The sequence below is a fragment of the Sprattus sprattus genome (assembly GCF_963457725.1).
Source record: "Sprattus sprattus genome assembly, chromosome: 10".
Taxonomy (NCBI): domain Eukaryota; kingdom Metazoa; phylum Chordata; class Actinopteri; order Clupeiformes; family Clupeidae; genus Sprattus; species Sprattus sprattus.
In genome coordinates, this window is record NC_137908.1 from 12,753,764 (window position 1) to 12,765,711 (window position 11,948).

Genomic DNA, 11,948 nt, shown 5'->3' on the forward strand with positions numbered 1-11,948 from the left:
AGGCCACACCCCAGCCCTGGCATGTGCACCCAACAAGGACGTGGCCGACTGCCTGGCTCTGATACTGTCCACCATGAAGCCTTTTCCCCCCAAAGAGTCCAGCAGTGCCCACTACGGCCTCAACCTGCTCAAGCATTGCGGCATCGCTGCCGCCCACCGACCACTTGCCAACGGCAGTCTGCGCCACGGCTACGCCAAGGACAGCTGCCTCACTGAGTGAGACGCGCAAACACACGCACACACACACACACACACACACACACACTCAAACAAACACACACACACAAACAAAATCACACACACACACACACATACACAAAAGCGCGTGTGCACACCGACCAACCCCCTTGCTTCAATACACACAGGAAGTGTCAGTCATGCTTCCCTCTTGAGCTCCCTAACCCCCTCCCCCTATAACCCTCTTCCCAGCACTCTCACCTTGACAACCCCCACCCCTCGCCTCACACTGTAGACACGCAGGAATATACTAATTAGTGTGTGTGTGTGTGTGTGTGTGTGTGCGTGCAATAGTGTGTGTGTGCGAATGCGCAGAATTTAACCTGATGGGTGCAGTCAAACCTATATGCAAATATGTCACTCAAAATCTATATTCCTGCCCCTCTCCCTCTCTCTCTGTCTCCACATGTCCATTGTGTCTTTCTCATTTCCCACAAAGACCTAAAGCAACCTTACAAACTGTGTGGAGAAGCATTTAACAGCTTCACCTGCCCTATTAGTGTGAGACAGTTACCTCAAATTTGGCCCTCGAGCAGAAGAAGTGGTTAGCCAGTCTGTGCTGCATGAGAGTCTTGCAGGGGAGAGGAAACAACCAACAGGTTTGACTGCACGGCCACAGGACGGGTGGGGGGGACCACTTCCAGTGCAGACAGACCTCACATGACGCATTCTAATGAAGGGGCCCAATTATGATGAAACTGCACCCAGCCCCACCCACTCACTCGTTACTTACATGCTTGAGCAGTCACATTAATAACACAGTGATGGCTTTGCTCCTCCGGTTTAATTGGGTGAGGTCGTTTAGTTGGTTTTGACAAAGTTTGCCTTTTTAAGTGGATGGAAAAAAAATAATATGATTTCACATGAATAAAAGAACGAGTTTCAGTGTATAGCATGAGGGGCTGTCTGCACCGGTCCCTACCCTACAGTGAGCTCAAATATGAAGGAATTGTCAGCCTTTCTACTCACAGAAGTGGAAGATGAAGGAATTTGAGTGCAAGAAAAATATGGCCATCTTTTGGGCTTCTCTGGTAATTTCTAGATGTCTTACAGTGCTGTGCCTCAAGTCTCACAACAGCTAATGATACTCATCATGCTAATTACTGTGGGCAGGATTCTCCCTGACCCACCTTAAGTACCCCTTTCAGTGATGTACCCACCTCCCTTATCCAACACCCCTCCCAAACTATGTGGAATGATTTTTGAGACTTCAAAAGAGAACAATTCTAGGAGTTTCAGTTTGGGGGAAAAAAACGTTTTTTTCAATTCAATGCAATTTCTTAAAAACGTAAAGAAACGACAAGCACCCATACCGAAGCGAGGACTAGCTCCTCTCCACCTCCTAATTTGTTTCCAGTACAGACAGCTGTCTGGGTTGTTAATTACGTGAGTAAGTTGATGTTTGCACAATAGGGTGTCAAGGATTTAAAAAAAAAAAAAAATTGTTTTCAATATAGCTGCTAAAATATAATTGCCTTTGTTTTTTGGTAGATTGTAATAATGGTATTTAAAAGCGGGTCTTATTTCATGTTTTTCGTTTTTTTTTTTCCCTTCATCCTTATTTAAGAGCAATACTCAAAGAGAGCCTTCAAAATGTCTTACCTCACATTTTGCTTGATCCTGCAAGGATTTTGGTTGTTAATACTCCTCAGATTCACTTTCCGTAGAACTTGCCAAGGAAGCGTTTGGTTTTAAAGAAATTAACACAGTTATCCAGTTCAAGGCTAAAATATATATACACTTTATAATTGGAATATGCACTGTTGGAGAAGGAAAGCTACCAAAGGTGTTACATGTTTTATGCTAAGCTGATTACTCCCACAAAGCCACACTGAAGAGCCCCCCTTACCTTTGCCTGGTATTACATGTTGCCCATCACCTGCTATGAAGATAACATATCATATTTGCATGCTAGATGTATTCAATTGCCACCAAATCATAGTTCACCAAAAAAGTAAAATACAAAATTTGAATGCATCTACAGGTCCAATGCACTTGAAGCTTTAAAAACATAAAAACTACAACATAATGACCTCATGTACGGCATCACTGTAGACTTGTCTAGTAACCAGGGTTTGTGGGTACGGCCAAATATTTTCCAGGCTATGGGGCCTTCGGTTTGTCCCTCGGCACAGGTGTTGGCCTCAGCCTCCCAAGTCCATTGCAAGCAAAATTATGATCGCTCTGCTAGAAGACTCAAAAGCAGCACCCCTGGTGCCAGAGCATCCCAGTGATGGCTTCATCTCCCTTATAATCTCATCCAGCCAATTGCCAGCATTTCACACTGTGCCCTAATGATTCCTTTGGACCTGGATAATCATCTCCATGTTCTTGCTGATCTCTGTCGAGGTCGCTAGCTGTTGGGTGGGCGTCCTCTACCTGTTTCATATCGACCTTTTAAACGGCGTTGCCTCTCCCTGAATGTACTTGCTTTATGCTCCAGCTATCCTGTCTGTCGGCTACTGGGATGCTAGCCTCGGTAGCTGCTGCTCTTCCTCTCCTCGCCTCCTGGCCTTACTGTAGCTGTTGGTACGCAGGCTGGGTTTGACCGATTTCAGTTCTTCAACCAATTTACGCGCCACTGAACGAGAGGTTAAAAAAAGTGCTCCTATATGATTGTGGAAGAGGCTGCGTGGTGCTATGGAACAAGATTATTATTATTTTTTTTTTCAAATAATTTGTGTAGGTGTGTTATCTTCCATGCTTTTTTGCACAGCCGGCCATCTATTCCATAGTTAAAAGTATTAAATACTATATCAGTCAGTTAAGCTTTTTAGTGAAAGGTAGTGTTTTTATATCGTGTGTCCTCAGTTTGTGGCTAGAAAATCTTGAGTGTTAGTGCCAGCTGCCTTGGCCTTAACTGTGTTTTGTGTAGTTACCGGGAGACGTAGGTATATCCAAACTAGCATTTCGTGTGTTAGCATTTCAGTTTTCAATTTTTGATTTGCACAATTTTACTTGACCATTTAAGCAGGAATGAGCACCATATGGTTCACCCTTATGGCTTGGATCGTGAAACAAACAACAATGCGTAAAGCCTAAGTTTAAAAGTGTATTACTGACTGACTTTTGCACTCCAGGTGATCAGGCAACATGAATCACTTCATTCTTCTACTGTGTGGCTCTGTGGGAGTACTGCCATCAGTGGCAGAGGATCAGAAATTCTATCTCAAAGAGCAGCTGAAGAGGTAGACTAATAAGTTTCCTTGTGTTCGCTTTCTTTTTTGTGTGTGTGTGTGTGTGTGTTTGTTCTTTTTTGTTTCATTTTGAAATGACAATCAGTCTACTAAGGGCTTTTTATTTGTAAGGAAACACTTTTATGGGAACTTGTGCAAATATGTTGCCATCTTGACACCCAAACTAGTCTCCTTTTAAAAGGCGGCATGTGCGTGCCGTCATGCCCAGAGTGCGCACTTGCTTGGTATGTGTGCTTACTGTTTTTTGGGGGAGAGGAAAGGGATTATCTTGTGCTTCCCCATCACCTTAGCAAAATTTACTGTAAAAAAAAAAAAACTTTAGATTGTAATGTCAGAACTATTAGTTACTAATCTTTACATAAATTCCACAATACCTACAATTGTTCTCTTTTAACATAATATAGAAAAACGTACCACAAATGTTCATGGGGTATTGGTAGTCACACATATTTATCTATCTATATATACATATAGATATATATATATTAACACATACTTTTATGCATCAAATTCAAAGTTCATTGCAGACTGAGATTTTATAGTCAGGTCTATGGTGCATTAACAGGGATGAGAAGGTATCATGTTAAAAATACAAAAAAATGGAAAAGGAAAAAAATAAGAAAAAAAATGGAAAAGTTGAAAAAAAGCAAATGCTTATCTTGCACCTGATGTGGCCAGTACCGGTGTTCCACAAGGTATTTCATTTTAAAGCCTTTAAGGAGAAAAAAAAAGTCAATATCCTTTACTATATGCAGGAATAGCAAATGCCAAAATCAGTGTAATTGCTATTTCTCATATTTGTACTAGTATGCTGAAAGAAATGATTGTATTAAGCTACCTGAACTTTTTGTGGCATTTTACATAGGCCTTTTTCTATGATGTCAGACAAGGGTGTTGCTTGTGCGGAGATATCACATCAACAAATAAGCCATTTAATAATAATCTAATTCAGCTGAATAGGAGAAGGGATTTTTATTTGAAATTGTACATTTTGTTCAAACTAAAGAGTGTTCGAGCAAGCAAGAGAGAGAAAGACATCCTGCTCTAACACCTGCATAACCTTTTTTTTTTTCTTCTCAAAATTGGACTACCGTACTACATTCAATTTGGAAAGTGGGTTGAGTGCAAGTTAAATAAATTGCCACAGATTAGCTGGCCTGGACGAACAGGACTTGCTCCCGATGCAAACCACCTTGTCTTGTCAAGAGCTGTGCAAAGTGCTGACAGGCCCCCTGGCCAGACTTTGGTCTGGTGTAAGGTTGGAGAGTTTGGGCCCAACTCCAACCCACCCACCCTCGTCAAGCATAAGCTCATTGCAGAGGACACGGCTCAGCCCAGACCAAAAGCACTTATCGAATGAATAGGCACTTTTGTATATTTAATATCTCTATATGTATGTGTGTATTTATGTATACATGTTACCTATGTAGATATTAACGTTAGGGGTTACAGTTTTCTTCAGCAAAAGAGGTGAGAGGGTGTCTCACTTTTCACTGGTGAGCAGGTGTGCTGTGTGTGTGTTTGTTTGTGTGTTCGTGTCTACGTATGAGGAGGGGATGGTTTCTCTTGTCGGGATCATTATTTGGTAGCAATGAAAGTAAAGCTTGCACCTGAATGTGCACATGTGTGTAGCACAAAGTCCATTTCAAACAGAAAAAAATGACCTCTATTTGCACTGCCTTTCTTCAACCAGTTGCCAAAAAGAGCAAGGATGTTTAAAAAAAAAAATGAAAATTGAGGACAAAAACTGACATTTGATGAAGAACACAAACTATGTATAGGTATTTGTCGATTGACAGACATCTCTGCTGAGCCATAGTCCAGTAATTTGCTGACTTAAAGTGAATGTAAGGTCTAAATTTTGAGTAGTCAGGGTTGTGAAGCTGACATTACTGCACTGTCTCTAGACAAAATGACAAAAAGTAATAGATTAATCAATGAAAGTCTGACACCCTTTTTTAGGGTTGTCCCTTTTCCACATCTGCTTACATCTGCAGAAAATTGGGCAAAGGTTCGAAACACAGTCTTCTCATTTGAGCCAGTGTTGGACATTATTTTTTAGCAGAGAAGAGGGTTATAGATGTAGCCGATGCACATGCCTTATGTTCTCAGCACAAATGTCACACCAATGTCATCTTTAGCACTGCTCATGTGGTCCTTTAGGGCCCCTCCATTCTGCACTGTCCTGTGATGCAGCCTAGCTCAACGTGGTTGTTGTTACAAAATGGCAGCCATATTCTCTACTGCAATTGCCTTACAGTTACCTCCTGATGTTCTTCCTGTGTTGTGGTGCGCAAGCCTGCATAGTCTTTGTACTTGTTTGGAATATGTACGTCTTTGTTTCATAACTGATAGCATATCAAAAGCATTCAACCTTAATGACGCCCCATGCTGTTACCTAGACCCGTAAGTGCCGTAGCAATTTCCGTCTCTTGTTTGTTCTCGATGGTTGTTGGAAGGAAAAATTTGGTCAAGGTTGAAGTCATCTTTTGTCCAGTGGGGTTTGGCGCAAAAGAAGGAGAAAAAAAGAGGTTCAAAGAGTGATTCTCACCTTTTTCTTTTGCCTTTGTTTCATCAAAGGCCATCTCTCTCCTCACCCAGTTATTGATTCCCAAAGTCCTTATCACAAGTGAAACTCTTTAATAGTGCCGATCCCCTTAGACCTTCACTAAGATGTAGATAACCAGTTTTGTATTGCTCTCACTGAAAAAGGAAATCTTGTAAGCTGTATGAGTGAGAGTTCTAGGGTATAGGCTGTTGACTGTATAAAACGATTAGTTCAGAGTTCATATTCGAAGAGACTCAGTTCATCACACTTCTCAAGATGGGGGAAAACCTTTTTTCAGAAATAATGTCCTTAACTGGCTCAAATGGTGGGTAAGACTACGTTTTCTAGAATGCTCGAGTATTCTAGGAGAAAGATTGGAGCTACTTGTTTTTTCTTTTCTTCCTTTCTTGTCCTCTACTCATCTGTTTAGCATCAATCCCATAGCAAATGTACATTTTGTCAGACAGTTTTGTCAACACTCTTTGTTGAAAGGTATGTTTTGAGTTTTTAAAAAGCAATATTGCAGTCGGCCAGTTTGAGAGGAGGAGAGATAGACTTGCACAAACTAGTGGATATGGTAGCAGTTGACACACAAAGAACACACAAAGCATCAATAAAAAAAAAAAACAAGCATTGAAGAAAATGGGCATGACTAGTGATCTTGTAAATTTGTGAGTTTTGTTTTCCTTGTTTCTTCAGGGTACTGAAGTACTAGTTGTGGTCCTGGCTCTATCTGGTCTCGTACAGGACGTAGGTCTGTATTTGACAGGAGTGGTGGAATCACTTCTAATGTAGCTTCTCATTTGTGTCTTAGAGTTTTGTTGGTGAGAGATCACAGCTCTTTGTAAGATTGAATAGTATTTGTTTTCGTAAAATATATATCCGTGATTATTTAACATCCAGAACTTTATTATGCTTTGAAAATAAAGAGAGGGTTTATAGGAAAGCTGGAATTAGATATTTTTTTTTATAGTTAGTTTATATTATAGTTATCATAGCTGTCGTGTCACATATTAACTACAGTGATACTGTCCACAGCACGGTCTACTGGGATATCTCCCACTTACCTCCGGTGTTGGTAGAAAGTTGCTCCTGAAAAGTGCTGACTGTGGACCAGTTGTCATGTTCTATTCTACTGCTCAGACTGCGAAAGAGGGGAGAGAAGCTGGTCCCAGGTCAGCATCTGTGCAGCAACATCTCCCCTGAGCCTTACCTCCAAGGACACCAGTGTCCCTCTTTACTTGAAGCATCGGTGAAAGGCAATAGCAGAATCTTTTATGTTTTCACCTTCCCCTCTGCCCCCCATAGAAAGCATGCCTTAAACTTAAGGGTACACCATGTGAATTCCCTCAACGTAAAGTAAAAAAAAAAAAAAAACGTCTTTGTTACCTTACTGGTGATAATTGGTGTACAGGTTTTCATATCAATAGTGGCTGCAGTTATAGAAGATAACCTTGTTTTAATATATAACAAAGTCTATGTTGATATTGTAAAAAAATTATAATAATGCATCTATGTAAGAAAAAAAGTGTTTTTCAAGTTTTTGTCAACCTCTAGATTCTAAATGGGCATAGCAGGGATTTAGCCAGTCCCAGGACTCAGATAGCTGTACATCTGTCATTTTAAATGTACCGACCCATGTGAATGAGCTGTTTGTGACAAATCCATCTACAGATCCTCCGCTTTGCATGAATCCCTGCACCCTTTAACAGCTCCAGACAAATGAAACGTAGACTGATGTCTGTCACCGGCCTGAGGTTGCCTCCATAGTACTGTGACCTCTGTCCTCATGGTTGTATATCACAGTGTGTCATGGAAGTAATATTAATGACCTTCTCTCATCTGATACCTCTTGTCCTGTTGATGTTTTAAGGCTATTTTCAGTTATCTGAGGTCACTACCATGTGTTGCCTCTCTGGCTTTGGATAAGTGGAGATTGAGAGAAGAAGCCATTATAGATGATGGCACGCGTCCATAAGACCTGCAAGCTCTATGTCAGTGTGCCTCATTATCCTTTTGAAGTCCTAGAGAATTTTAGCCTGGTGAACATCCAATGCCTTTCACCCAACCTACCCATAGTAAGTATGGGAGAGCCACAGTTCATTGTAGTGTTTGGTCAGAACACTTTTCAGCAGGGGATCTCTGTAGACACCAGTGGGATCATCTAAAAGCGGATGATCTAGTTGTCCTCTGCATTTGGCTTGATTGCCCTAGGAAGGGACAGTTGCTGCTTTTTGAAGGCTAAAGGTCTCAAAAGAATTCCTCTCAAATGGACCTAACTGGAGGCTCAGGTCATGTATGGCAACTTATGCAAAATCCCATGTTTGGTGGAGGTCCTGTTATGCATGGTGGAGCTACGGTGTGAAAACATTGCTGTGCAGTTGGAATGAGGAAACTTGAATGGCCTACGTTAAACGATTTTCCTGGTTTGTGCAACATCTTTTCAAAATTAATTCTAAACCATGGACTCTATTTAACATTCTTGCTCCACGGAATTGTGTTGTTCTCAATTGTAGCCACACTAAGATTTATTTGGTGCAAGCTATAAATGCTGTTAAATTGTAAGAGAGGTTATATTGCATGGTGGCATTTTCACCAAGAATACTGATTATGCATTCAGTTTAGAACAATTGCTGGTTATTTAGTTCATATTTATAGGTAATTGTAGTGTGTTACTTAAAGAGAGAGGGTCACATAATTTCTGAAGAGCTTCTAAATTGAATCAAAATATCTATTTACAGTTGTTTGTTTAGTCTCTGTAAATGGTCTTCCATTCAAACCAGTCTGAAGCCTTATGAATTACCACTGAGTAGTCCTGTTTCACAGGGTCCATTATGGGTCCAACCACCTGTTGCATTAGGCTGCCACAAATTCCATTAATCCCAAGGAACTGGAAGCCATTTTGTTGACCTGCTAGTTCATTTTGTCACCACAGCAATCTCTGTGTACAGAATTGTCAAAACTGTACTGAGTATGTGTTGACAGATTTTTCAAAGCACAAGTCCAAAGAGGAAGTTCTGAACACCAAGTCTCCAAATTCTGGCCTGCCAGTTGTGCTCACAGTAACCTTCCAAGATGACACTTCAGCCCTCTGGGCTTGATTATGGGCTGGTTTTAAAGGTCTTTTTCCAATTGGGTAAATGACCTTGTGTAGAAAAAGAGGTTTGCCCATGGTCAAGTAATCCGTAGTTCATTCAGTTAAAGCAATATCTCCATTTGTGATTGCACCTTGACTCGTTCACAAGCACAAGTACAACTGAAAAATAGCTGCGCTTTAATTAAGATTGTCCGCAGCTTTGAAAACATGTCCTATTAGATATAATGAACTGGCCAAGGTTGCAAACGGATCCCAACATCTAAAGCAGTTGTTCACAAATAAGTGATTTCGAATGTAAGTAAGTAGCATAAAGAAAAGCTATTTGTTCCAACACACCAATAAGGAAACATTATGCATTCTACTGGAAGGGTGTTGTAGATTTTATTGATCTTATCTAGAGTAGCTCTTCTAGGCGTGGATTGTTGCATGTACGAGGGATGGCATGTTTGTTTAATTTAACGCAGGGTTTATCTTGATTGAATCTGAGCTTATCCAGAGATTTGACTGATCAACTGTGAGTAGCAAAGGGAGTTTAACATTGTTTATAAGAACATTTTTGCAGCCTGCTACTTCCCTTAAACCTGGAAACTAAACTTGAATTAACAGCAAAGTAAAGTGAATAATGATAATCAGTGGGATGTGTTTGATGCATTAGGCATGGCTTTATATGTTTGCGGATGTGTGTGGACGATGAGTTGGTCTTGCAGTGGAATACTATAATGCAGGATTAAGGGAAACCACCTTGCAATCACTACCTTTTGGTACTAGGACGTCCGTATCCATGTGCTATGTGAGTTTTTTTGTGTGTGTGTGAGTGTGTGTATGACTAAATGTACTCAAGCATTTCCCATTTGAAGACTGAGGATATGTGCTCCTCACTACGTGGCGCTGAATATTTTGTAAGAAATTTGTATTTTTCCATGTCTTGGCATACTTTACACACGACTAGTTTACACTACCAGAAGCCCAAGGATTCTGCTCTCCAATTAGTCAATCCTTTAAAAAAAATACATTCCCTTCTAGTTATGATAAGATCGTGGTACTTCTAGTCTTTAAAAGTTTGTGGGCTTTTTTGTATTTAGTTTGATAGACTGTTTTGGTGTCCTAAGATGTTTGTGAACTTAACCCTTTGAAGAGGATATCTGAACACTGTTTTGAGTGAAAGCTTGAATTCTTTTCCAATCTGTTTCTGGAATAAGGCTGTTGGTTGCCTTAAAACATACATTATCAGAAGTTCTCAATGTCCTCCCAAAGAGCCTGAGAGAGAGAGTGAGCCGCACAGCTCCTCTCCCCTCTGCTCAGCTGTGTGTAGACCTGGAAGAGGTGAACCAGTTAGCGTTAACGTTAGCCTCAGGCGTTGGAGTGCAGCAGAGAACATGCCATACCTGAAGTCTGGCAGTAACCCGAGTCCCACCCACACTGGTGTCTCACTACTGCCACCTACTAGTGAGTAAATGTGTGTGTCTGGTGGTTGTTGTTGTCAGAGAAAGCAGGTGTTTAGTAAGGATTAGAGAACGTAAGCAGCGATGTAGTAGATCCAATATGAAACCCTAATTACCTCAAAACGTCAATGACAGAAATAGATACAGAACTGACCACACTTTTCATCTTCAAGTGGATTTACGCTTCATTTGTAATACACAAATTCATGCTATTTTGGGGAATTGTAAAAAAAAAAAATAGAAAGAAAAAAAAAGTATTAGTATTAAAATACTGAGTATGGTTTTTCTGTTGTGCCTACCTCCATAATGTACAGGTCATCTTTGTCTGCTAAGTGCATAGCCACCTATTTATGTAGGTTAAAAGAAAAAGATGGAGAAAATATTTCAATTTTTTCTATCTTAAAAAAAAAGTTCAAGATGAGTGACTGTGTCTGTCATATTCAATTGTTGAGGATTAGTCACAACCAACGACAGGAATGTCTAAGCCAAGCTGTAAGTAGACCAACAAAATCTTCTAGGTCCTAGTGCAGCAGTTTCCTTGAGAACACTTTATCAAAGACAGATCAGCTTCAATGAGCCCATCAAAAGCACCCTTTACTCAGTGAGCAGACGTCAACTTTTCCACATCCTGACGGTGTGTTTGTGTATGTTGTGTGTATGTGCGCATCAAGCCATATGTTACCACGTTTACAGCTGTTGTGTTATAGGAAATTTCTGACTGTGGAGTTGGTGTGTCATGTGTCTGCGTCTTAAACTAATATAACTCCAAAAGCAACAAAATGACAGCAGCTCTAATTCAATTCAGGCTGAGTAAGGGTGCATGCGGTGCGCTCCGTCTGAAGGAAACACATTTATCGTATCCAGCCTTAAACCGCCAGATGCATCCCACCACAGAGGTCAGATGTTAGGCAGGGCTCCCACTAAGCAAAAGGACCTCTTCAGAACCCCTCCCTAAACTCTGCCCCCTGCCCCCCCCCCCTTCCAAACCCACCTAAAAGAAATGGGTAAAGAGACAAGCCGTACATGATTTTCTGTGACAATGCAATCTCTGAAAGCACTTTGCCTTGTTAAATCCTAACGTGTGCTAGTGAATGGTTATATGTTGCAAAATGTTACATTTGTGTTTTTGAAGAGGAAAAAAAAGTGAAAGGAACTATAATTTGATTGACACTTACAAATGATTCAAATTTGCATTGACCTCCAAGTACAGGACAAGAGAAACTCCATTAACTAAGGCATTCAAACCTGATTTTTTTTTTTTTTTACAATGTATGCTGCAGCCATTGAGTCTTGTTATTCAGTATTGTGGCTTAGAATTGGTTATGTTTAAATAAAGTGCTATCGCTTAATATCAAATTGTGTGTCTGCTTTTTGTGTCGAGTTGTGTTTAATTTGGATGAATTAAATATCTACGGTAAGGATTTATA

At 40.5% G+C, this 11,948-nt stretch overlaps 1 protein-coding gene across 2 annotated transcripts in view; it reads left to right on the plus strand.

Annotated features, from left to right (window-relative positions):
• ankrd52a (ankyrin repeat domain 52a) overlaps positions 1–11,509 on the plus strand; it is a 29,240-nt gene extending 17,731 nt beyond the window's left edge. The window contains exons 28-29 of one of the 2 annotated variants that reach the window (XM_080846160.1): positions 3–216; positions 3,318–11,509. In XM_080846160.1, coding sequence (XP_080702286.1) covers positions 3–216; positions 3,318–3,321 — 218 coding nt within the window. In that variant the 3' untranslated portion in view covers positions 3,322–11,509. Of the gene's footprint in view, positions 1–2 lie in introns of both variants that reach the window. The other variant, XM_080846161.1, reaches the window with a different exon arrangement.
• Positions 11,510–11,948: the final 439 nt, after the last annotated feature.